The sequence below is a fragment of the Hyla sarda genome, chromosome 2 (assembly GCF_029499605.1).
Source record: "Hyla sarda isolate aHylSar1 chromosome 2, aHylSar1.hap1, whole genome shotgun sequence".
Classification (NCBI taxonomy): domain Eukaryota; kingdom Metazoa; phylum Chordata; class Amphibia; order Anura; family Hylidae; genus Hyla; species Hyla sarda.
Genome location: NC_079190.1, coordinates 49,746,491 through 49,774,484, shown reverse-complemented (window position 1 = coordinate 49,774,484; position 27,994 = coordinate 49,746,491). Strand labels below are relative to the sequence as shown.

General features: G+C 42.0%; 1 protein-coding gene across 6 annotated transcripts in view; it reads right to left on the bottom strand.

The window, feature by feature from the left end:
* SGCG (sarcoglycan gamma) overlaps positions 1 to 27,994 on the bottom strand; it is a 321,504-nt gene that overhangs the window by 57,789 nt on the left and 235,721 nt on the right. For all 6 annotated transcript variants that reach the window (XM_056561751.1, XM_056561752.1, XM_056561755.1 and 3 more), the window contains exon 4: positions 25,560 to 25,647. In XM_056561751.1, coding sequence (XP_056417726.1) covers positions 25,560 to 25,647 — 88 coding nt within the window. The remainder of the gene's footprint in view (positions 1 to 25,559; positions 25,648 to 27,994) is intronic.

Genomic DNA, 27,994 nt, shown 5'->3' with positions numbered 1-27,994 from the left:
CCCTGGTCCTCATATTCCGTCCTCATATTCCAACCTCATCTCCTAACCTCATATTCTGACCTCATATCCTCACCTCATATCCGAGCTTTATCTTATCCTCATATCCCATATCGTCCTCATATCTCATTCCCATATCCTGGTCCCTATCCCACCCTCACTTGGGGCTCAGCTCTCATAAAGAGATTGTAGGCCGAAAATAGAAGGTGGATTGGCTTGGTTTGTGGGGGTGGTGGCTTGTGGGAGTGGGCGTGGCTTTTAAGCACCCATGAGATTTACTCAGAGATGTGGAGCTTGTGGAGTGAGGTGGGGCTGAGCTGAGATGAAGAGATTGTGGTTGAAGGACCTGTGATGTGGGTATATTGAGCTAAAATTGTGTTTTTCGGCCTTGAGCCAAAACAAAATAAAGGCAGAAAATAGAAGGGGCGTTGTTTGCAGAGGAGCGTGGCCTGTGGGAGGGCTTGAGATGGAGATAATACCTAAGGTGATATTTTAGGAACAGGAGGAGGATTAATAACAATGGCTGTGAAGAAAATCTGTCACCAGTGTTGCCTGCAGTAACTTGGCGGTACCGACAGATAGTGCAGGTGACATTGATGACAACAGTACTCACCTTGTCCCATTCCGTGGTGAAGATCTCCTGTAATCTTGGCCGTTCAGCTTCAGCCCGGCTTGGGGCACGGGAGGAGCTTAGTGACATCATCGCTGCTGTTCTCCAGCAGCGGGACCCAGCAGGGAGCAGCAATGGTGATGTCACTAAGCTCCGCCCGTGCCCCAAGTTGGGTGCCCAGAGCTGGAGCTAACGGCCAAGATTACCGGAGACAAAGTGAGTACCGTTGTCAGCAGTGTCACCTGCACTGTCCGTACTGACAGGGTAGTGCAGGTGACACTGGTAACAGATTTCCTTTAAAAATATTTTCTTTCCATGGTGGTTGTGAAGAGGGAACGGGGCTGTCTAAATAATCCTACACAGGGCTCCATCTAACCAGACACCATCACATTTGCCTTGTACTCACTCTACCACAATTGTCCTTAAAAGTTATCTAAAAAAGCTAAATTCTAAGAGTGTTTAAATGAATAAATTTCCATGAGCACAGACAAGCAATCTCCATAATTATACATTGTCAGCCCTACAACATGTAATTACATCCTATCAGATCAGCAGTATTTTAGCTTTCATCCCATTGTTCATTAGGAGGCCTTCATAACCGCAGTTAATAAGCTTCAAGATAATTTGATCAACTTTGTAATATCTGGTTTGCACTCACCCCTGTATTAAATCACCGGCCCTAATGGACCAGCAACGTATTCATTAAAAAAAAAAAAAAAAGTACAAAGGAGTTTAGTAGGCGGCAGATCAGAAACAAAAAAAAGATGCTGATCTCTAGTATGCCAGAATGGAAACAGGCGATTTAGGGAGATGAATTCTAAACCACCCTCATTTGGGATTCATAAAGGATAGAAACCTAATGAGATTAAGATGTTCGCATTAAGACAAGTTTGCAAACCTGGCTTTAGGGTGTTCCGCTAAGAACTACCCTCCATACACGCTTCATTAACGCCGAGCAATCATTTCCCATAGAGAGGTAATGAACTAATATGTACTTAAAAAAACATATTTGGTTAAACTAGAGCCCTATAAATATGCATAAGATAATATCGACTCAGATGTTATTATAGAGGATGAACAACAGACTGAAACTTATTTAATGATATGGTAAAATAAAAATAAATAAAAAAGAGGGCCACATGCCTCATTTGTTTTCAATATTTTGTCTCCGGGTGGTTCAAAGCCTACATAGCTTCTGATTGGGTTTGTCTCCTATCTTTTGGGTGACAGCAGATTCATAGTTTTCACACATTGATATTAAAAAAAAAACCTCTGCAGTCATTTTAATTGACTTATTATTTGTCCAGATGCCATATATGTCTCATTATTTTATAAACTGAAGGCTATAGACCTTGCGCCAAGCAACAGCAATACGTGTCAATGTACTGTCGCCTGAATTGGTACTCCTTCTTCTAATATCTCCACAATATTGTTCACTATCTAAATAAAAATGCATGTAATTATGTTATATAACTTATTCTCTACTGATTTATTTGCAGTTCTGCTGGTTACAAATGGAAACTGTCAACAAGCTTGTCTATAAAGCAAAGTCAAACCCATGGACTTAGTTTAAAAGTTGGGTAGGGATCCGTGCAGAGCTGAGCCTGCCTTAAAGGGGTACTTCATTGGCCAGCATTCGGAAGTAAATGTTCCGAACGCTGTTTTCGCGATGCGAGGTCGGCCACTCACCTTGTGATGTCATGGCCACGCCCCCTCAACTTGCATTGGGGGGCATGGCCATGACATCACAAGGGGTGCAGTCGACCTTCACAGTGCGAAAACAGCGTTCAGAACATTTACTTCCAAACGCTGGCCAGTGGAGTACCCCTTTAAACCAACCTATTTGGATGATCTGCTCTAAACTGCAGCCCCTATTGGGCAACAGTTGCTACAGTTGCAAAGATCATGGGGCTTTAGGGAGGTCAAACAGGCCAGAACAGCTACACACAGGCAGAATAGGTACTGAATCGGCAGAAAGGGGTTAATCAGGCACAAGCCAGAAAATCAAAACCTAGAGGGCAGCGCAGTACAAAAAAAACAGATTCAGGTGAAGCAAGCAAGGATCAAACCAGGAGGTTAGTGTGGTACAAAGAGGCAAGAGACTGGTCAGGGAACAGGCAAAGGTCAGGTTGTGACAGGTCAGCTAGGCACACAGGGAATAACACAGAGGTCAGGAACGCTGGTAAAGGGTGTTAACCACAATCACGGGCAGCTTTGCTAGTGATATACCAGTTTTCTTCTTATCCCCGCCGGGAGGTGCCGCGACTGATTGGTCAGGCGCTTTCATCCTTATAGGTTGAGCCAGCCACATTATACAGTCTCTCAGCAGCCTGTTCAGCCAATAATTGCCCCACGTAAAAAGCAATGTTAATAAAGTTATTCTTATTCCAGAATCTTGGCTTGTAGTATCTGAATCAATACCATTGGAGATTAGACTGGGACCTGATAAGGTGATGATCACACAGACATCTGCCTTCTTAAGACCCCATACACATTAGTGGACATTTGGCTGAATGGCATTCGTCCACTCCTGTTATAAATCTTGAGGCATATTGGATACATAATGTGAGCAGGTCAGTTCCTCCCCCCTCCTCCGCAGGTCAGCTCTTCCTCCCTCCTTCCCTTCCTCTAGTGACTGGCACACAGCATGCTCACAACATTCTTCCTTAGAAGTGAATGGGTTATTTCCAGACTAAAATAAGTAAAACAAAGCAGCTCATGCTAGAGGACCACCCCCATAAATAGGCATAGAAAACAGAAAAAAACATATGGTTCAGTATAATTTGTAGTTAATTGAACTCTTACTGAACTGTTACTTTAACTGTAGATATTACCGTAAATGTGTTCTAAATTCACATGGGAGAATGCAGACGTTGTCTAGCTGCCTGGATGCCAATGTGTGTATGTAGCCCAGTGACTCACTCTAATCATAGGCTTTGCCGTCCCAGTAAAGTAACCAGAATTAAATCATGCATATCAATGTCCTGGCAAGGAGTACACAAATATAGTGAAACCTCTTTGAGATGACCACCCAAAATTGTATAAAAAGTGGTCTTCTTATAGAGGTGGTCTTTTTATTTCTTTAAACTATTGTAAAACAGGTACAAACAATACAAGTAACTAAAAAAAGTGTTTATCTATTGTTCACAGCTTAGACCTGCTGCAAATGCAAGATATGGTATAAGGTCACCTGCTGAGAAAATGACCTTTCGTATTTAGATAGAAATTACATAGCAACATAACAGCGATTTAGGATATTTTGCTGCTCTGTGGTTAAATTTAATGTAAAACTGCTGGAAAGGTAAAAAAGATCATTTATTTCCACTTGAAGAAAAATATTGTATGTAGTACAGTGGGGATCAAAAGTTTGGGCACCCCAGGTAAAACATTTGTATTCATGTGCATAAAGAAGCCAAGGAAAGATGGAAAAATCTCCAAGGCATCAAATTACAGATTAGACATTCTTATAATATGTCAACAAAAGTTAGATTTTATTTCCTTCATTTACACTTTCAAAATAACAGAAAACAAAAAAATGGCATCTGCAAAAGTTTGGGCACCCTGCAGAATTTATAGCATGCACTGCCCCCTTTGCAAAGCTGAGACCTGCCAGTGTCATGGATTGTTCTCAATCATCATCTGGGAAGACCAGGTGATGTCAATCTCAAAGGTTTTAAATGCCCAGACTCATCTGACCTTGCCCCAACAATCAGCACCATGGGTTCTTCTAAGCAGTTGTCTAGAAATCTGAAACTGAAAATTGTTGATGCCCACAAAGCTGGAGAAGGCTATAAGAAGATAGCAAAACATTTTCAGATGTCAATATCCTCTGTTCGGAATGTAATTAAGAAATGGACCAGAACAGCTCGCAGGATTGTGAGAAAAATAATTCAAAACCCACATTTGACTGCACAATCCCTCCAGAAAGATCTGGCAGACACTGGAGTTGTGGTACACTATTCCACTATAAAGAGATACTTGTACAAATATGGTCTTCATGGAAGAGTCATCAGAAGAAAACCTCTTCTACATCCTCACCACAAAAATCAGCGTTTGAACTTTGCATATAAACATATAGACAAGCCTGATGCATTTTGGAAACAAGTTCTGTGGCCCGATGAGATTAAAATTTAACTTTTTGGCCGGAATGAGCAAAGGTACGTTTGGAGAAGAAGGGGAACAGAATTTAATGAAAAGAACCTCTGTCCAACTGTTAAGCATGGGGGTGGATCAATCATGCTTTGGGGTTGTATTGCAGCCAGTGGCACAGGGAACATCTCACGAGTAGAAGGAAAAATGGATTCAATAAAATTTCAGCAAATTTTGGATGCTAACTTGATGCCATCTGTGAAAAAGCTGAAGTTAAAGAGAGGATGGCTTCTACAAATGGATAATGATCCTAAACACACCTCAAAATCCACGGGGAATTACATCAAGAGGCGTAAACTGAAGGTTTTTGCCATGGCCTTCACAATCTCCTGACCTCAACATAATTGAAAATCTATGGATAGACCTTAAAAGAGCAGTGCGTAACAGACAGCACAGAAATCTCAAAGAACTGGAAGACTTTTGTAAGGAATAATGGGCAAATATACCTCAAACAAGAATTGAAAGACTCTTTGCTGACTACAAAGAGCATTTACAAGAAGCTGTGGTACTTGCCAAAGGGTGCAGTACAAGATATTAACCCCTTAACGACGCAGGACGTATATTTACGTCCTGCGCCGACTCCCGCCATATGAAGCGGGATCGCACCGCGATCCCGCATCATATCGCGTCGGTCCCGGCGCTAATCAATGGCCGGGACCCGCGGCTAATACCACACATCGCCGATCGCGGCGATGTGCGGTATTAACCCTTTAGGCTGCGGTCAAAGCTGACCGCCGCTTCTAAAGTGAAACTGAAAGTATCCCGGCTGCTCAGTCGGGCTGTTCGGGACCGCCGCGGTGAAATCGCGGCGTCCCGAACAGCTGATCGGACACCGGGAGGGCTCTTACCTGCCTCCTCGGTGTCCGATCGACGAATGACTGCTCCGTGCCTGAGATCCATGCAGGAGCAGTCAAGCGCCGATAATGCTGATCACAGGCGTGTTAATACACGCCTGTGATCAGGATGAGAGATCAGTGTGTGCAGTGTTATAGGTCCCTATGGGACCTATAACACTGCAAAAAAAAAAAGTAAAAAAAAAGTGTTAATAAAGGTCATTTAACCCCTTCCCTAATAAAAGTTTGAATCACCCCCCTTTTCCCATAAAAAAAATAAAACAGTGTAAAAAAATAAATAAATAAACATATGTGGTATCGCCGCGTGCATAAATGTCCGAACTATAAAAATATATCATTAATTAAGCCGTATGGTCAATGGCGTACGCGCAAAAAAATTCCAAAGTCCAAAAAAGCGTATTTTGGTCACTTTTTATAACATTAAAAAATGAATAAAAAGTGATCAAAAAGTCCGATCAAAATAAAAATCATACCGATAAAAACTTCAGATCACGGCGCAAAAAATGAGTCCTCATACCACCCCGTACGTGGAAAAATAAAAAAGTTATAGGGGTCAGAAGATGACATTTTTAAACGTATAAATTTTCCTGCATGTAGTTATGATTTTTTCCAGAAGTGCGACAAAATCAAACCTATATAAGTAGGGTATCATTTTAACCGTATGGACCTACAGAATAATGATAAGGTGTCATTTTTACCGAAATATGCACTGCGTAGAAACGGAAGCCCCCAAAAGTTACAAAATGGCGTTTTTTTTTTTCGATTTTGTCGCACAATGATTTTTTTTTCCATTTCGCCGTGCATTTTTGGGTAAAATGACTAATGTCACTGCAAAGTAGAATTGGCGACGCAAAAAATAAGCCATAATATGGATTTTTAGGTGGAAAATTGAAAGGGTTATGATTTTTAAAAGGTAAGGAGGAAAAAACAAAAGTGCAAAAACGGAAAAACCCTGAGTCCTTAAGGGGTTAAAGGGTACCTCTCATCAAATAAACTTTTGATATATTTTAGATTAATGAATGTTGAATAACTTTCCAATAGCATGTTAATGAAAAATATGCTTCTTTCTATTGTATTTTTCCCGATCAGTCCTGTCAGCAAGCATTTCTGACTCATGCTGGAGTCCTAAACACTCAGAGCTGCCAGCCTGCTTTGTTCACAGCCAAACAGGCTGTGAACAAAGCAGGCTGGCAGCTCTGAGTGTTCTCCTTTGTGAACAAAGCAGACTGGCAGCTCGTAGTGTTTAGGACTCCAGCATGAGTCTGAAATGCTTGCTGCCAGGACTGGTAGGGAGACCCCTAGTGGTCATTTCTTCAAAGTGGAAAATTAAATAGAAAGATGCATATTTTTTAATAACATGCAATTGTAAAGTTATTCTGCATACATTAATCTATAATATATCAAAAGTTTTTTGATGAGAGGTACCCTTTAACTCTGCAGGGTGCCCAAACTTTTGCAGACGCCATTTTTTTGTTTTCTGTTATTTTGAAAGTGTAAATGGTGGAAATAAAATCTAACTTTTGTTGACATATTATAAGAATGTCTAATCTGTAATTTGATGCCTTTTGGAGTTTTTCCATCTTTCCTTGACTTCTTTATGCACATTAATACAAATTTTTACCTGTGGTGCCCAAACTTTTGATCTGTCAAATCTATGACAAGCAATATACCATTGCAGCTCCAACCTGGGTTTTCCCTCTTCCTTACCAGGCTCCTGAACAGTGCTTCTATTTTGTTATGAAATGTTATGGAAGTGGGGAAATAGTAAATTTGAGTGACAACCCCTCTAGGCAAGGACAAACACTGAAATCATAGGGCCAATATCAAAAACTGGGCCTTACCTTGAGAATTTGTGGCTGTTGTCAGACTACCTGCTCCTGTATGTTACGTTACGCGCTCCAGCCGCACATGCTGGCCGTGAATGCATGGTCCCCTTACCTGCTGTAGCCCCAGTCTGCCACTCTCCGGGTGTTTCTCCTTCCTCCACCTCTGCTTCTCTGCTCCGGCGCGCGTGTCCCCGTCCCCTAGGGCGCGCGCGCGCCGAAGCTGGTTTTTCAGCGACTACAGAAGGATCATCTCTACGCCAAACTGGAGAAATGCCTATTCGAGAAATCTAGTCTTCCATTTATTGGCTACATTGCCTCTCTTCAGGGCCTGTAGATGGATCCAGATGAGTTGTCTGCAGTATTGGATTGGCCTCGTCCTTCGGACCTACATGCTATTCAACGCTTTCTGGGATTCACTAACTATTATCGTCAGTTTATCCCAAATTTTTCATCCTTGGTTGCCCCTATTGTGGCTCTCACTAAGAAGGCATCTAATCCTAAATCTTGGCCACAAGAGGCTGAAGAGGCCTTCTACCGTTTAAAGTCTGCGTTTGCCTCTGCTCCCGTGCTTACAAGACCTGATCCGGAGAGGCCCTTTGCTTTGGAGGTTGATGCCTCATCTATTGGAGCGGGTGCCGTTATCACTCAGAAAAAAGCCAAGGGCAAGAGTGTAACTTGTGGGTTCTTCTCCAAGACATTCTCTCCTGCTGAGAGGAATTACTCCATTGGAGATCGTGAACTCCTCACTATCAAGCTAGCTTTGGAGGAATGGCGACATTTATTGGAAGGTTCTTCTCACTCGATCAGCATCTACTCCGACCATAAGAATCTTCTATACCTTCAGTCTGCTCAGCGTTTGAACCCCCACCAGGCAAGATGGTCACTGTTCTTTTCTAGGTTCAACTTCTTCATTCACTTCCGTCCAACAGACAAGAACATCAGGGCTGATGCTCTCTCCAGGTCCTCTGACGTCATTGGTTTGGACTCCACGCCTAGGCATATTATTTCTCCTGACCGTTTGATTCCTCCCACTCCTGTCGAGATTCAGCAAGTTCCTCCGGGAAAATCCTTTGTGCCCACCAGATTGAGACGCAAGGTCCTGAAATGGGGTCATTCTTCCTTGACAGCAGGACATCCTGGAATATGCAAGACTCTACTTCTTATTTCTCGGCACTACTGGTAGCCCCATCTTGAACCTGATGTTTCTGATTTTGTTCGGTCCTGTGAAACATGTGCCCATGACAAAACTCCTCGACAGAGACCTGCAGGACTCTAACAGCCTTTACCTATTCCAGAGAGTCCCTGGTCCCATATTGCCATTGATTTCAGCACCAATTTGCCACCATCACATAATAACACTGTCATCTGGGTCGTTGTAGATCGGTTTTCCAAGATGGCTCATTTCATTCCTGATCTTCCTTCTGCCCCGCAGCTGGCGAAGTACTTCTTGTTGCCTGTCTTTTGATGACATTGTCTTCCTCAGCATATCGTTTCGGATCGAGGTGTGCAGTTTGTCTCTAAGTTCTGGCGAGCCCTTTGTAACCGTCTGGACATCAATCTGGACTTCACCTCGGCCTACCACCCTCAGTCCAACAGTCAGGTGGAGAGGGTTAATCAAATCGTTGAGACGTATCTTTGGCATTTCGTTTCAGCTCGCCAAGATGATTGGGTTGACCTTCTTCCCTGGGCTGAATTCTCATATAATCATAAGGATTCCGAGTCCACAAAGTCGTCCCCCTTTTTTGTTGTCTACGGACTCCATCTCCGTTCTCCTCTTCCTCTCCCAGTCTCCTTCGGTGTGCCTGCTGTTGATGAGCTGGTCTGTGACTGCTCCACCATCTGGCAACAGACTCGACAGTCATTATCCCAGGCTTCTTCACACATGAAGGCGCAAGCGGATAAAAGTAGAAGACCTCCTCCACCCTTCTCTCTTGGTGACATGGTGTGGCTTTCATCCAAGTACATCCGTTTCAAGATCCTCTGTTACAAGCTCGATCCCTTGGTCCCTTCCAGATTCTACAAAAGATCAATCCTGTCTCCTACAAACTCTGTCTACCTGTAACGTTACGTATTCCCAATTCCTTCCACGTCTCTCTCCTCAAGTCTCTTGTCACAAACCGGTTCTCTCAGAAGAATCTTGTCCCCACACCTGTCTCCGTCTCTTCTGACATCTACAAAGTTAAACAGATTATTGCTACAAAAACTGTGAGAGGTAAACAATTTTTTTTGGTCGACTGGGAGGGTTACGGCCCTGAGGAGAGATCTTGGGAGCCTGAGGGGGGGGGGGGGGGTACTGTTTCGATATGTGCTCCGGCCGCACACGCTGGAGGTAAGCGCATAGTCCCCTTCCCTGCTGTAGCCCCAGTCCGTCACTCTCCAGGTGTTTCTCCTGCCTCCGCTTCTCTGCTCCGGCGCGCGTGTCCCCGTCCCCTAGGGCGCGCGCGTGCCGAAGCTGGTTTTTCAGCGACTACACGCGCCGGAGCTTTAAGATTTAAAGGGCCAGTACGCTCATTAGTGTAATCCACCTGTGGCTCGTTTATAAATTCCTCCACCCTCCTCAGTTTCCTGCCTGATCTTTGTTGCCTTGAACCTGAGAGAAAGCATTCCTGTTATTGCCTTGCCGTGTATCATATCTCTTGCTTTGTGACTCGACCTTGCTCCTCTGCCGACTGCCTACTGACCTCCTGCTACGTCTAGACTACGCTATTGTGCCACTTGCCCAGGACTTCTGCTATCCAGACTACTACCTGCCTTATCCCTCCTGTGCCTCGAATCTCCTCAGCCGCCTGTGTGGTTGAGCCATGCCAGGGGTAGCGACCTGGGTGTCGCCTGCAGCAGCAAGTCCATCCCGCTTTGTGGTGGGCTCTGCTTAAAACCAGCGGCACCTTAGACTCTGCTCCCTGGTAAGGTCCGAGTCATCTGCCACACAGGTCCAGCGGATCCACATTCACCGGGCTTCCTGTCTTCAAAAATTTGAGTGTTACACTGTATAGAGCAGCAATGCGTATAGCACTGTGTACTATTTGCATCACCGCTCATTATTTGTTTGCTAAGCCAAGTACGAGTGCATCTGCCCAGGGAAAATACTAAAGTGTGTGAAAGGTGATAGAATAGTGTGCGCTTCAACTCTCATTGTACATTTGTCACTCGACCGGGCAATTGTGCTGTAGTGAGTGAGCAGCGATGCATACAGTACTGTGTGCATCGCCACTATTCTCACAGATGCTCTTCAAAACAGCTCACTGTTATAACATGATGTTGGACCAACAGAAAAAATGTGCTATTAGTTACTTCTGTATATGTAAGGACTTGCTTTATCTGTATTACTTAAGGAATACCTGTCATTACAGAAGTCTTCTGACATGTCCTAGGGGAATGTCAAAAGCTTTTGTTGGTTGGGATCTGAGTGTTCCGACCCGATCACTAGAATGAGCGGGGAGAAAAGCCTCCAGCCGCATGCTACTCTTCTCTTTCTGTGTCTATAGGAGTGAGATGGTCCAATAGACTTTCCTTATGAGACCGTCTCGGTCACGTGACACAGCTGGGAGAGAACGTGCTAAGCATGCACTTTTCCGAGCTCGTTCCAGTGATCGGTCAGGTTCTGAACACTTAAAAAAAACTTTTCACAAGTCTATGACTTTTGAAAAAATTAATTTTTTGAAAGGACAGTGCCCATGTAAATCTTAAATTTTCTTTTTTAGGATGACAATTTGACCTTGGGAACCCATTACCACTTTTAGATAGCATTATATATTCAAGTGACGATACAAAAAAACTTGACAAACCACTATTCAGGCTTCAGACTTATATGCTCCTTTTCAAAAGTTAACCCCCTCACAACCAATCATGTACCAGCCATAAAGAACTTGTGCCAAAGCTTAAAGCGTACCTGTCAGAGTGTAAAAAAAAAAAAAACAAGTTATGTTACTCAGTACCTAATCCAGATCATGTACATATAATTTTTATGTGTCTAGGACCTATATATCCCTAACAAATAGTATTTATATCTTGCTCACTTGCTTTGTCTTCTTGCCTTATGGAGGGGGTGTGTCCATCTCTCTCCTTCACTGTGGATGCCTCATCTGCTCTGAGTCTGGGAGCAGCCTGGCAGTCTGCAAATCACTGCACAGTAGTTTTTATGCATACATTTTCTATCTGTTCTTAGTAAAGCTGGATACTAATCAATATAGCTGTCACTATGTGTTATTCAGCTTTCACAGACTCCTGAATGTCTGATCAGCTTCTTTGTCATTCAGGAATCAGAGAAAGCTTTGGCTGTTCAAGCATGCTGGGAGTTGTAATTTTGCAATAGCTGGAGCTGCAGTGTTATAGCAGTGTTTCCTTAAGCTGTTGCAAGACTACAACTCCCAGCATGCCCATACATCCTTTGTCTGTTTTGCAAGAGCTGCAGGCACACAACTCGAGAATACATGGCTCTAAAACAGAGTTTTACAAAGATTGTACCCCTAGCTGTTGTAAAACTACAACTCCCATCATTGGAGTTGTAGTTTAGGAACAGCTGAAGGCTGTAGTGGTGCAGCAGTGATCCCCTATACTGGATACTAACACACTTTACGGCCAGTATCCAGTATGCTGCAAAATACAGAGAAGTCTGTCTCCATAATGACCTCTAGTAGCGGCTATTTTCATTTTTTCGTACTACAAAATCTAAAAAGTTTTTCATAATGACAGTGCCTTTTTAAAGGACATGCCACCCTTATTTACAAATTAAGGATCCCCCTTGAATGCCGCAGTCACATCTGTAGACTATGTGCATGTGAATTGTAAACATTTTTCACAAGGAACAAAAAAAGTTCATGTTTTACACTGATCCAAACATGAATTAGTAAATGAAAGAAAACTTACAGCTTTTTAATGACAGGATTCTGAACATTCTAATTTGAGGCTTACATTTCCTTTGCTCTGACAGTAAATTATTGAGCCAACTGTCATAAGGGGGCGCCGGCGAGGATTACTGTGATTAGGATAATGAATGACTTACATAATTAATGACTTTATCCAACGTTCTTTCCTGAAATAGATCAAACATAGTTTTTGAAGAGAAGATGCAGATGCAGGCTTCTATTAATCCATAAGATGGAACACACACTATGTGCTAAGCTTCATCCAAGACATACTAACCATCTTCTCTATGTTCTCCTGTCATATACAACCATCAGTCACATTAAAGGGGTACTCCGGCCCTAATACATGTTATCCCCTATCCAAAGGATAGGGATAAGATGTATGATCGCGGGGATCCCTCCCATAGACTTGCATTGAGGGGGCGGGGCATGACATCAAATGGGGGCGGAGTGGTGATGTCACAATACTCTGGCCCCGCGGTCGTCACGCTACACACTTGGAGCCTCCAGCACTGCAGACCAAAGGTGGGTGCGCAATAACAGATTGCGGGGGTCCTCAGCGGCGAGACCCCCGTGATCATACATCTTATCCCTTATCCTTTGGATAGGGGATAAGATGTATTAGGGCCGGAGTACCCCTTTACAAGGTCTGAATGGCAGTATCTCATGACATTGTCATATGCAACTAGCGCTAGAAGGATACATAGGCGGAGGTGGCTAGGAATCCTGTGGGATATATGACACCTGCGGGGTGCATGTAAAAAAGCTGCAGTAACAACATAATGAATACAAAAAACAATAGCATGCACTCACCGCAACTATGGTGTCTATACGTCCGAAGGGCCGGGGCACCGGGAGGACATCTGGCTGGAAGCAAAGCGCTCAGAGGCTACGCCGGTCGTTTCATGCGTCTATGCACGCTTCTTCCGGCCTCATAGAGGCCGGAAGAAGCGCGCATAGATGCGTGAAATAACCGGCATGGCCTCTGAGCACTTTGCTTCCAGCCAGATGTCCTCCCGGTACCCCGGCCCTCCGGACGTATAGACAGCATAGTTGCGGTGAGTGCATGCTATTGTTCTTTGTATTCATTACATACAGTACAGACCTGTCCGCTCTTGAAGTTGCTCTTGAAGCAAAAATAAGTATATAAGCAACATTCATTATGGACTAATTGTGATTGCAAAACAACTTGGTCAGAGAATCTCCAAAATGGCTGGTCTTGTAGGGTGTTCCAGGTATGTTGGGATAAAAACCAACCAAAATGGTCAAAGAGAGGACAACTGGTGAACCAGCAACAAGATCATGGGTGCTCAAGGCTCAGTGGGGACAAAGGCTATAGGAACTGGTCTGATAACACAGAATAGTGACTGTTGCTCCAATGGTTGAAATTGTTAAAAGGTTTGTCTGTTAAAAACTATTTTTTTTATTTAGCAAATGGCTCAGACTGCCTAATGACATAAAATACTTAATATATACCCTCCTCACTCCCTTGTAGTTTTTTGTATCAGTGCCATGCCTCCAACAAACATTCCCTTCACAGAGCTGCGGACCTGGGCAGTGTGGTCAGCCAGTAACTGTGCCCGCATTGCTGTTCTGCCTGTTATATCACATCTGCAGCTCCGTGAATGGGGAGTGCTTGGAGACAGGGTACCAATACTGGAGGCTTTAGCGGAGTGAAGGAGGTATGTATAAGCTTTTTTATGTTATTAGGCCATCTGGGTCTATTGCTAAAAAAAGTCTTCATTAGACAACCACTATAGTGTTGACTATGACAGAAAAGTGTCAGCAAGCACTTTCAACAGTGGAAACAGCTCAGGTCACCTTCTTCCATTGCTCCATGGTCATATTCTGATGTGTACATAACCATTGTAGGCACTTTCAGCACTGGAAATGGTTCAGCAAGGGCACTTTGTATGGTCCGTGGCTATACAGCCCCATACACAGCAATGTGCATTGCAGGTTGCTGTGTATGGGGCTTTATAGTCATGTACCAGCCAAAGTGCCCTTGCTGAACCATTTCCAGTGCTGAAAGTGCCTACAATGGTTATGTACACATCAGAATATGACCATGGAGCAATGGAAGAAGGTGACCTGAGCTGATAATGTTTTCATTTCCATTATGTGAGTGGTCTGATGCATGTGCATACCACTCAGGGAAGAGATGGTACCAAAATGCTTTATGGGAAGAAGGCAAGCCAGCAGGGGTCTTGGTATTTATATGGATGTTATTTCGACACATACCACCTACCCATTCTTGCAAGACCAACTATGGTATCACATCCCATCCCCTTCATCCACCCATACCACTTCCCTTCATCCATCTTCTCCCTCCTTAATTGAACCTGATGCACATATGTCTTTTTTCAACCATACTATGCATGTAACACTTCATGGTGGCAGTATTTCTTAAAGGAAAACTGACAGCAGTGTTGCCTCTACTCACCTCCTGGTACCGGGTGAAAGTGCGGGTGACACACTGGTACACCTACCCGGCAGGTCCAGTAAGAACTCAATAAATATGCATAACCTTTCTCAGCAGTGACATAGCTGCTATGTGCCACAAAATCCTATGAAGAAGGTTATGCATATTTATTACGGGGACTTCTTACTGGACCTGCTGGGTGGGCTCAAACATACTAATTTACATATGACTATTTTTGTCCATAGCTCCTAAAATAAAAACACTGTTGTGATCAGCGTCACCCCCATCACTAAGTATGGGCTAGTATGTGGAATCCTGCTGTCCTTTTCTCTTTAAACGTGGCCATACACTTTAAATAGCTGTCGGAGGAACATATAACAACACATAGCCTATATCTCTGCCATGTATTTGGTGAAAATGGATGGTAGAAGGTAATCCTTTCATCAGTGCCATTTCTGTCATTGATTGGTGGAGCACCAGTCCATTTAAAGTCACCAGTAGAAATATATGAGGATAGTTTCACATTGTTGAGTTCAGTTTAAGCAAAACCATGGCTCTGATGCAGACCATAAAGGGGTACTCCGCTACTCAGGGTCCTTCCCATAGACTTGCATTGAGGGGGGATGGGGCAAGACATCATGAGGGGCAGGGCTATGACGTCACTAGCTCCCGGCACCAGCTCCAGCGTTCAGAACAGTTTGTTCCAAACGCTGAGTAGCGGAGTATCCCTTTAAAAGATGGTATGAATGTCTGATGCTTGACTCTGTACTGATTTAAGGCTATTCTTGCATACCTACTTTGCACCCTTTGTCGTATATACCCTCCATTCTATAGGTAGCATTAAATAGGCACTGCCATTTGAACGAACGCTGCATAGATCAATAGTACAAGTGAATATAAGAAACTTTGTAATATATCCTATTAGACAAAAATACTTCTTTCTCCCATTATCAAACCTTTCTTCTTGCTGCTCAAATCTTCTCTAAAAATCATCTCAACTTCGTCTTGTGTCTGCATGACAAAGAATACAAGTCTATGGTAGGGGGAGGAGGGAGCTCTGCCTACCAGTTCTGGGAGAACTGCAAATTAGAGATGAAACCTGTAGAGCAAAATCTGCTGAAAAATACCATGTACAAGTTGTATAATGGCCAGAAATTACAGGTACCCTTTAACAGCGGGTTTCTTTTAGATAGATGACTGTAGGTACTATGCAGGTTGTATATGGAGTAGTTCTCTTGCACATTGAGTTAAGAGGGTCACATTCCCCTGGAATGCTGCAGACGCCTAAAATGATGTGTGGACAGGTGTGGTGCTTCGCCCTGTTTGTCTCCGTAGGTCACAGCCCTAAAAATATTCACCAAGTTTAAACATCTAACAATGTAAAAAAAAGCAACAACACATGGGGTCCTGACTGCTCCTGCTCCCCTGCTAAGAAGTATGACCGGGAGCAAAAAAGTAAAGGATAGTTTTCCATTTTGTGCAAATCTGGATGGTACTATTCCATTTTGTTCTTCTAAACACAAAGCCATCCCATGGTTCCAAACTAACTTTGTATTAAAAATAGAACTAGAAGCCATTGAGACCACACAAAACCCCTTGTTCAAAGGACCGAGATGCTTTTCATATGTAAAAAGTTGATTTTCATGCACAGTACAAAGTGTAGCGCCTTGTTACACCGCAGACCCCAGACCAAGGATGAGACTTGATGAAACAGGCCATTAAAACTATGTTCCTATTAAGATTTCACATTTCCATTGCATTCAGAATTGGACCCGTTTATTATACACGTCTAATGGTCAGGCGCACTTTGAGGTTATTGATTCTGTCTGTACGTGTATCTGAGCGCTTAAGGCACGTACGGTATTAATGAGGCACAGCGTTTCCATGAGAAATCTAAGATAACTTTTCAGCATCACCAGTAAAAAAATAAAAAATAAATTAAAGTCATTTAATTATTCATGATATTTCCTAAAGGAGAAACAAATATCTAAGGTAAAAGACGGATCAACACAACGCCAAAGCACACGGAGGCGAAAGTTAATTGCTTAGTGGTATTGTCAATTAGAATTTAATGAATTTCCCTATAAAATATGGTCTGCAATGGTGCGTATTATGAATAGGAGGGAGCGTGCAGGGTGTGTGACCGCTGGCATATTCTCCTAAGTTACTACGTTACTCTAGTAATTACCAGGGCTGAAGAAAGGGATGGTTACTAAAGTACAGCAGCTAAGCCAGACACATCATGATCATACACCTTTATCCAGGAGACAAACAATACACCTGCCAGCAGACAACTTTGCTGCAAAAAAATAAAAAAAATTATATCTATACATATATTTTTTTATTTCTTTTTTCTCATAGGTCTTTATTAAGAATTTTGCTCAGTTTATGCATTATGTTTTTACATACAGAACTAGTTTTTTTTTTTTTTTTTTTATTCAACCCCCCCAAATAAGTACAATGCTGTAATAATAAACTGCATTTAAAGGTGTCAGTAACCTTTAGGAAATGTTAATGCAAAGTTTAAGGGCTGTTTTTTTGGGATGCAACAATGAATTCAATGGAAGCAGGGAAGGGGGGAGGTCGGGTTATCATTCTTTGGGAGTTTTTTTTTTTTTTTTTTTTTATTAAAAAAAAGTAATTTTTTTTCCTAATTGAAATCAAGAGAAAATGGCTTTGGTCCCATACAGTTCAATGTTGAAATGTTACAGATATAATTGTTTCATTGCTTGTATTGAGGTACTGCAGTTAATTTCCTATTTATGTCATCAACTGCACTATCCTACAACAATCATTAAATAACAGTAAGAGATTTCTTTTGGGCTTCCATACTTTAGCACATAGTTTGGGACATATTTTGGGAAGTAGCATCCTAAAAAATGGTAACTAACTCATGTGTAAAGCATATCTGGCTTCAACCCCTACTAGTGTGTATGAAGCCTTATCCTCCAGCATGGATCACCACCTTTGACCACAGCCTTGGTAGTAACTAGACATTCCACTCTGATCCAGGTTTAAAAGGAAAGATAATTTATTACAACTTGATACAAACAGGATACATGCAGACTTGCGGTAATATTATATTTGAATGCAAGCAAACACATTTTGATCACTTAAGCTGCGGTCTTAACCATGGCTGATTGAGATCGTCCTTACACATGTGTACAGCATGGCAGGTTTGCAATTGCCTTCATTTAGCAAACTTGCCTGGTTCTGTAGATATCTCTTATCTCCCCTTATGTTCACAGCTGGTAGTCACAGTTCCCGTCCACCAGCTCTGCTTTAGAAGCAGTGGTGATGTCACTCCCTGTTGCCGGAGATCCCTGCTCTCTCTGCTCGGCTTATCTCAGCACATTTATCATGTCTGACAGTTGCAGGTATAGTGCTTTAGCTTGGGAGCTGTCAGACCCCAGCCTGTCCACCAGCAATCCCAGGAGTTGTATATGTGATTGCAAGTCAACGTGTTTCAACCACTTTAGGGGGTTAGGATGTGTAGCAGCAGCAATCCTCCAGCTCACTGTGTATTCCGCCCGCTGCCTGGAAAGTGATGTGGCAAGCACCAAAAACTGAACAAAAAGATAGGAATGTGAAGCTTGGGTTATGTGCCAAAAATCTTCGTCTTTTATTGTTTAAAAGCCAGCATTATAGGAAAAAAGTGACATGTTTCAAGTGCCAATCTGCACCCTTAAGGGTGCAGATTGGCACTTGAAACATGTCACTTTTTTACCTGTAATGTTGGCACTTGAAACATGTCACTTTTTTACCTGTAATGTTGGCCGTCAATCCCCCTCCCATAGACATGAATGGAGGGGGAGTGACGTGATGTCACGTCCCCAGTCCTGGAAACCCGGAGGTTTCCAAAACTGGAGATTCAGCAACCGCATAGAATGCGGGTGCTGCAGGAAGATTGCGGGGGGGTCTCAGCAGCGGGCCCCCCCTCGATCAGACATCTGATCCCCTATCCTTTGGATATGGGATAATTTTTTTTGCCCGGAATACCCCTTTAAGTTTTGCTATGAAGAACCAGGGTTACTTATTATACCCCTGATTTATTCACAATGATTTTCTTCATGATGGTCAACTACATAGCACAGAGATAGACTATGGAGTTATAGTGGGAGAGAGCGGGTCCAGTCCTGGTTGGTTCTATACTAATTTCGACTGCATAGGAAGAACTTGCACAGTGCTCCCATATAGTTAGCAGGCAATTAAATGGTGAAATGGCTCCAAGATAATGGGAGGGGTGTAGAAGTCAAAAGGAACAAGAACAAGACATTTTCACTAAATGGGGGTCAATCTTAAATACACCTGACGCTAGAGACCATATCTTAGAGGGCTGGTCGAGGGTCAGAGCCACTGTGATCAATGAGCGCTGGCGAGAATCATATTTTAAAATGATGCACCATGGTTTTTTAGGGTTCAACATTCCTGTCACGCCTGCTTTCCCAAATAGGATCACCTCATGCCCAAACTGTGGTACTCCCTCAACTGATTTTTTTCATGGCATGTGGTCCTGTAGGGACACACAGCGTTTTTGGAATGACGTAATTGGTTATGTGGTCAAGCACTGGAAGGTCAGACTTCCGTTGTCACCTCTAACGCTTCTGTTTCAGTCTGTCAACCCCACCACGGCAGACTCGGTAGGTCTTAGCACTATCCCGAAATTTGTCCATGTTATTCTGCTAGTCGCAAAACTAATCATTCTGCGGGAATGGATCAAACCGGCTATGCCGTCCATATCCGCAGTGATTGAGGAATTAAAGGACTTCCTGGAGGTGGACAGACTAGACACAGAAAGACACCGTGAGCGCCATGCAAAATTTTTTTTTCGCTAAATGGCGCACTTTCATGACTGCTCATCTCTCCAGGGCCCAAATTGAGGCCATTATCACTCCATTCAGGCATACAGAGTGGTATTCCCTAGCCTCACTGAGCAACACCTTAGGTCCATTAAGATTATCCGATATTTGAGAGGCCTGTTTCTGATTTCCGAGATCTGGTCGTCATGTCCTCAGTCTTCCCTTTCTTTACCAATTCTTTAGCACTTCAGATACCTCTTTCCCTAACCTGGGACTCTTTTTTTCTTCTTCACCCCCACCCCCCGCGTTTTATTTGATTTAATTATATATTTATTTTTACTTATTTATTTAATTTTTTTTTCTTTTTCTTTATTTTTTATTTTATTTATTTATTTAATTTGTATTTTGATTTGCTTGAATGAAAGCGTGTGTGTGATTGTTCAAGCTCATCCTATGTGTAATCTTGTTTTTCCCAGGCTATATCTATGCCAAATGATACAGTTGTTATCTTTCTGCATTCGCTGACCGTTCCAGTTACTTGTACGCAATAGTATACGCTGATGGATGTACTTCGCATTCTTTGTTATTACCTTGTATGTTTTAAATATTGAAAATCTTTAATAAACAAAGTTTATAAAAAAAAAACAAGAACCAGCTGTCTACGGTGTTGCCCTGTTTTCTACGTCTGCAACTAAGAGTATATCTAATCTGAATTCCATCTCGTAGTGTAATAATAAGTCCTTCTTGATGTCAGAACCTCTGCTCCCTATACCCTGCCTTCTGACTGCAAGCAAATTATAGGAGGAGGCGACCTGTCATCTTGCAAGTGTAGAAACCCCTACTTAATGCTTAGTTTCGATTTGACAAATTCTATGTTACATTTGGCTAATGTCGCTTTCAAGTCACGAATCCAGCACTGAAGGCAGCTATTACCTTTCAAAATAATTCTGGGCATATGTACTGTAACTGCTAGGGTACTGCTACTATACACCGTTATTTATAGATATGTATGTATATGTAAGTGACATTTCATTTACACATTGCTGTTTCCTGCCATCTACCAAAGGACAGACAAAATCAACATACAAATAGTGCTATATATCCTATGTGAAACACATTCACAAAGCCCATATCAAATACATATTGAGCAAATAGAAAGTAGAGGGTTAAAGGGCAATCAACTGCCCCAGCGTTCTGAACATTCTGTTCCGAATGCTGAGTGCAGGCTGCGGGGGTCAAGCAGGCACTCCGCCCAGCTCATCAAAATTCATAACCCCCCTCCCTGCTCTTCGCTGTGTTAGTTTACAGCGCATGCGCCACTTCCGGGAGTACCCTAACACAGGGTGCAAAAGCAGGGAGGGGGGTTATGAGTATTGATGAGCCGGGAGGAGCACCCACCTGGCAAAGATGCCGTCAGCGTGCCACTAGCTCAGTTCAGAGCTCCGCCCATGCCCCAAGGCCCTAATTCGCATGAAAAGAAAAAGGCAAATTGCGGCGGAATGGCTGGGCAAATCTGGACGCTGTGAGATCAGCATCACCCGCACTACAAGCCTGTGTGACAGGTTTAGTGCAGGTGATACTGCTGACAGATTTTCCGTAACCTTAATGATAATGAATTAGAATTAAAAAAAAGTACCTCTGGACATGTTACAGAGAACCCCACCATTCAGGAGAAAGAACCATAGACTTATAATGGGGCCACAGGACATAGATCCATATGTCTTGGGAAATTCTGCGGTGTTTCTTTTTTAAGCAGTGATCTTTATGGTTAAAATGACACATTGGGGTTTATTTACCAAGAGTGGAGTGTAGTTTTCTTTGTGGGTTTTGATTTACGACAGGAATTTTCCCGAGGTATTTACTAAGGTTTTCCTACATTTTGCACTTTTCCCTACATTTTGCTTTTTTACACACGCTCAGATCTGTGGGGTTTTCCTCAGCTCAAATCCACCACATTTTCTGTGGAAACCTTAGTAAATATGTTGGGATTTTTAAAAACTGTTGGGAGCACACCCCTTTTGTTGGGACCACGCCCACTTTCTCCCATGGTCATGCCCCCTTTTTGGGTTTTTCTTGTAAAATGGAGGGTTTTGTTTTTTTTGGGTCGCAAATTGTGTCGCACGTTCACAATTTGGGTGGAAAACCCGACAAAAAAGAGTCGGGATCAAGTTAGTAAATAAACCCCATTATCTTTATTCTGTAGGTCAATGCAATTACAACAATACCCAATTTATTAAGGTTTTGCTTTATTTTACTACTTTTGAAATATAACATTTTGTAAGAAAAGGAGTATGCCTAAAACGATCCTATACTGACCCCTATAACTCCTGTATTTTAGGGGGATGTTTGTGGGCTCATTTTTTTACATCGTTGTCTGTAGTATTTATTGGCACAATTTGTGTTTTGATGGGACTTTTTCTTAGCTTTTTATTAATTTTTGGTCTCCAGAAAGTTAAACAGATTTGTAAATTACTTCTATTAAAAAAATCTTAATCCTTTCAGTACTTATGAACTTCTGAAGTTAAGGTTGTTCTTTTCTGTCTAAGTGCTCTCTGATGACACGTTTCTCGGGAAATGCCCAGTTTAGAAGAGGTTTGCTATGGGGATTTGCTTCTAAACTGGGCGTTTCCCGAGACAGGTGTCATCAAAGAGCACTTAGACAGAAAAGAACAACCTTAACTTCAGAAGCTCATAAGTACTGAAAGGATTAAGATTTTTTTATAGAAGTAATTTACAAATCTTAAAATTAGGTGCAGCTCACAACAGAAGGACCGAGGTAATCAAAGCTAAAGCCGGACCACACCGGCAACACAAATAAATTTCAAATAGAATATATAGCTTATACCTCTAGGACCTCACCAATGGTGCATAATGATGTGGGGAAAAATGGAATATGGCAGCGTTAGTCAAAAATTATTTTTAATTTTAATTATAAAATATAAATTAATAAAACAATGACAAAGTGACACATTAAACTGGCACTATCTAGTGATAATCCCACTGGGCCCTAGTGGGATATCTGAAATGTAAAATATAAAAATAATGTGCTAATGTTCCAATAAATGTGGAATATGGTCCATAAATCTGCAAACAAAAGATGGAATCCGCAAACAAAAATAAGATGAATGGATATTTGGTTTTGTGGCAGAGTATGCTTGTAACATAAAGTCAATGTGCTTGTAACATAAAGTCAATGATCAAAAAATGAATGATACAAAGTATCTCTCACCACTGCTTCTGGCTTGATGGATTTTTAGATCGCAGCCTTATGCTCCTCGCATGCCCCAATATGGGAAAGGGGGGCGCTGCTTCTCCCGTCTCCCTAGCAGCCCCGATGGCAGGGGGGCGCAAACAGATGTTCCGTACCGTTGGCTCCGATGTCGGAGGAGCGTGCAGCAGTATTCTGCGCTGAAGACCACACTTGCTACCCGGCTTGCTTTAGATGGCACTGTTCTGACACTCCGGCAAGAGTGTCAGTCAGCTCGGGAGCGCCAATGGGTCTGGCGGTGATGGTACGTTTGGGAGCGGTGGATGGTCCGGGGATGGCGTCCCACGTGGAAGCTTGAGTAGGGAGAAGTATAGGCTGTGTGAGATGGTTGAAAGTGTGGTTGCGGCCAGGCAGGGCGGAATGTAGCTGGATTAACTCCTCTGTTGCCAGAACATATAAGTTTGCAGATGGACACTAGTACTGACTGTGTAAACAGTGCCAGACTCCTAAACGCGTTTCGGGGTGCTGGGAAATATGGACCTCCGACCCCTTCCTCAGTAAAAATGTGTACATGATGGGATACTGCTGCACGCTCCTCTGACATCGGAGCCAACGGTAGGGAACATCTGTTTGTGCCCCCCTGCCATTGGGGCTGCTAGGGAGACGGGAGAACCAGCGCCCCCCTTCCCCATATTGTGGCATGCGAGGAGCATAAGGCTGCGATCTATAGTAAAAATCCATCAAGCCAGAAGCAGTGGTGAGAGATACTTTGTATCATTCATTTTTTGATCATTGACTTTATGTTACAAGCACATTGACTTTATGTTACAAGCATACTCTGCCACAAAACCGAATATCCATTTATCTCATTTTTGTTTGCAGATTCCATATTTTGTTTGCAGATTTATGGACCATATTCCACATTTATTGGAACACTAGCACATTATTTTTATATTTTACATTTCAGATATCCCACTAGGGCCCAGTGGGATTATCACTAGATAGTGCCAGTTTAATGTGTCACTTTATCATTGTTTTATTTATTTATATTTAATAATTAAAATTAAAAATAATTTTTGATTAACGCTGCCATATTCCATTTTTCCCACATCATTATGCACCATTGGTGAGGTCCTAGAGGTATAAGCTATATATATTACATTTGTAATTTACAAATCTGTTTAACTTTCTGGAGCCAGTTGATATATATAAAAAAAAGTTTTTTCCTGGAATACCCCTTTAAGGTTCATGCCATTCACTGTGCGGTTTCATTAACATTATATTTTAGTAGTTTCAACATTTCCGCATGTGGCGATGCCACATATGTTTATGTTTAATTTTGTTTACATTATTGAACGCTCAACTTAAAAAAAGTGGATTTAGAAAAACAAAATTTCATTATCTTTTTGTCCCCACAGGGAACTATTACCTGCAATGTTCAGATGGCTAAAACTGTTTACTGTTGACAGGATCTAAAGTTTTTGAAGCCTTGATCTCCACTGCAGGTTATTAGCTATGGCTCCTGGCTATTGTTACTGGTCGGGCACTCAGTTCAGATCTGGATTGTGGCAGAATCCCTCTCTAAAGCCAGTCCCCTAACACCCCCAGGACATACCCATACATCCTAGGGAGAAAGAAAAGATGCATCAGCAACCAGAACTGTATTGTAAAGCGCTTAGTCTGAAAAAATATCCACGAGCAAGTGTTTAATTTCTGTGTAGCACCTCCACAGGCAAAAGGAGGCACTACACAATAATATACTTTTTATAACTGTTTTTACATGTTAAAGGGGTACTCCCGTGGAAAACTTATTTTTTAAATCAACTGGTGCCAGAAAGTTAAACAGATTTCTAAATCACTTCTATTAAAAAATCTTAATCCTTCCAGTACTTTTTAGGGGCTGTATACTAAAGAGAAATCCAAAAAAGAAATGCATTTCCTCTGATGTCATGACCACAGTGCTCTCTGCTTACCTCTGCTGTCCATTTTAGGAACTGTCCAGAGCAGCATATGTTTGCTATAGGGATTTTCTTCTGCTCTGGACAGTTCCTAAAATGGACAGCAGAGGTCAACAGAGAGCACTGTGGTCATGACATCAGAGGAAACGCATTTCTTTTTTTGGATTTCTCTTTAGTATACAGCCCCTAAAAAGTACTGGAAGGATTAATATTTTTTAATAGAAGTGATTTACAAATCTGTTTAACTTTCTGGCATCAGTTTATTTTTAAAAAAATAAAGTTTTCCACGGGAGTACCCATTTAAAGACAAATATATACAAAGTTATTTTTTATATATATATCTTTTTTTATTTTTATTTTATTATCTGTAGTCTTTTGTGTTTTATACTCACGCCTAATGTTTCCTGTTCTTCAGCCGTCCAATATTTTTTATTTTATAGTAGCAGAATTGAGTATCCTTCCGTCTTGTAATGATCTACAGTAGCGGTGACTAATAAATAGTCATTTGGAGAGTATGCTAGTTTGCTGCAGCTTCATAAATCCTTGGCTTCTATCTAAATATATCGAACATTACGCTAAAAAATCCTGCCGAGAAATACGTTATTTTTACTCTGGATATTCTGAATTTCCTGCTTCATTATTTAGTGCGGTAAGTACATTCATTACACAGAAACGTATGCTACTCATACTCATCATCCGGAGACATTTACTATTATTAGGATGGTGCAGACACATTTGTAGTGATTTTCTTCCTCTCAGAGGGTTGACACCACAAAATTTGCATGCTGCCGCCACATTCCAGGCGACTTTGTTATTATTCAGATTTCGTTCATGAAGATCTATTTGCTTTTACCCTCCAGTGTTGACTTACCCACTGTCAGTCTGCCTGTGATCTGTCCCTCTGAGTTTCTTGCGTTTACGGTCACATTTTGAGAAGACTGCAAGTGCAGAGAATTGTCCTGTAAGAAAGGATGATCTAAGTTAAACCTAAACATTACATATAGAAAATATACCATCTACTTTGTATGTTGGTATTATACAGAAAAGCAGTAGATATAGGGCCTAGGACCTGCAGATGCAGCAAAACTACAACTGCAAGCATGCCCGGACAGCCAACGGCTGTCCGGGCATGCTTGCAGTTGTAGTTTTGCAATATCTGAAGGTCCACAATACCGGGGGTGCACAAATAGTAGTCATAAGTGGGTCCTGTCATAATAAAATAAAAAAAAAAGATTCCTCTTCGTACTCCGGTGAAAAACACATTTTTTAAAAAATCAACCGGTGTCAAAAAGTTAAACAGATTAATTAATTACTTCTATTAAAAAAAAAAATCTTAATCCTTCCAGTACTTATCAGCTGCTGTATGCTACAGAGGAAGTTGTGTAGTTCTTTTCTGTCTGAACACAGTGCTCTCTGCTGACACCTCTGTCCATGTCAGGAACTGTCCGGAGCAGAAGCAAATCCCCATAGCAAACCTATCCTGCTCTGGACAGTTCCTGACATCAGAGAGCACTTTGGTCAGACAGAAAATAAATTCAAAAAGAAAAGAACTTACTCTGTAGAATACAGCAGCTGATAAGTACTGGAAGGATTAGGATTTTTAAATAGAAGTAATTTACAAATCTGTTTAAAAAACAAATGTTTCACACTGGAGTGCCTCTTCAACTGGTGCTGATCCTGCTTTTTTTTATCCTCTTATGACTCCTGATTCTCTTGTTTATATTGCTCACACTGCTTGCAGTTCACTGAGGAGGAGGGGGTGTTGCCTAGGGCAAGCATGACACTTGCCCTCACATCTCTTATGGGAACTTCCTCCCTTACTCCTCAGAGCTGACAACTGGCTGCTCTGTACATTGAGACTCTATAACACGCCCCCGGCTCACATAGCAGGCTAAATGACAAGCTGGGAGCCTGCAAAGAACACTGCTTGTCCCATGCTTCCGGTATTTTGTCCCAGCCTAGACACACAGGCAATGGCTTCAAAGACAAGACAGTGGGGGGAATATTCAAAGGCTTGTTTTATTAGGGCACTTTTTTTTGTGCCTCAAAGAGTGTTAATTGCTTCTCATTTTCAGAAGTGTGTTTGGGCTTTTGAAAATTAGCACAATAGCACATATAGAAAATCATTTAACACCTGGTATACTTGGTTTGGTGCCAGAAAGTGGTGCTAAACCTTTGAAAATAGGGTGCTAATAGCACACAAAAATAAATAAATAACCACACCCCTTTTAAAAATTGGCTAAAAGGGCACTAAATCAGGTGTTAAATATCTGAATATGTGGCGATAAGAGTGTGTGCCACATTTTAAGCAAACGTGGCGCAGCTAAAGCAAAAAAAGTGGCGCTAAATTCTTTGAATATCCCCCCCCCCCAGTGTTCTAACAAAGTGGCTCAGTGGTTAGCACTGCTGGGGTCCTGGGTTTAAATCCCACCAAGGACAATATCTACAATGAGTGTGTACGTTCTCCCTGAGTTTGTGTGGGTTTCCTCCCACACTCTGAAAACAGACTTATAGCCCCGATGGGCCAGGGAACCAATTTGTGTGTACAGCGCAGTGGAATCTGTATGTGCTATATAATTAATAAATATTATATTATAAGCAGTGGAGGGGCCCCTAGTGGTTAGAATTATGGAGGATATTTCCACCCCTAAATTTACGTTGTTTTTTTTTTTTTTTTTTTTTTACCAAGGTAAACTTCAAATATACTTAGCAGGGAAGATTTATAAAAACCTGTATAGAGGAAGAGCGGTGCAGTTGCCCATAGCAACCTATCAGATCGCTTCTTTCATTTTTCACAGGCCACTATAAAAATGAAAGAATCGATCTGATTGGTTGCTTTGGGCAACTGCACCGCTCTTCCAATATAGAGGTTTTTAATAAATCTCCCTCATAGTGTATTTATCTACATTATATCAAAGGTTTTTGCAAATGATAGTGCCCCTTTAAGAGGAAACATTTCAGTGTATGGGAATGGACTCCTGGTGGTCCCGCACTTATACAGTGTATACCTTGCTGCTCAGGAGTCCCTGCTCCTATACTGATTCGCCTGAAGCAAATCATAGAAAAATCAGGAAACACCTCATTTTAGTTTTTAATTCAGAAAGAATTTGATGCATTCTAATTGATTTGCTCAGTGGATCGTCTCAGACTGTGTGCATCAAATAGAATGTTCTGCGTACTACCTAATAGTGTTGAGCGGCATAGGCCATATTCGAATTCACGATATTTCGTGAATATATGGATGAATATTCATCATATATTCGCAAAATTCGCATATTCGCAATATTCGCAGCCTTTTTTACTATG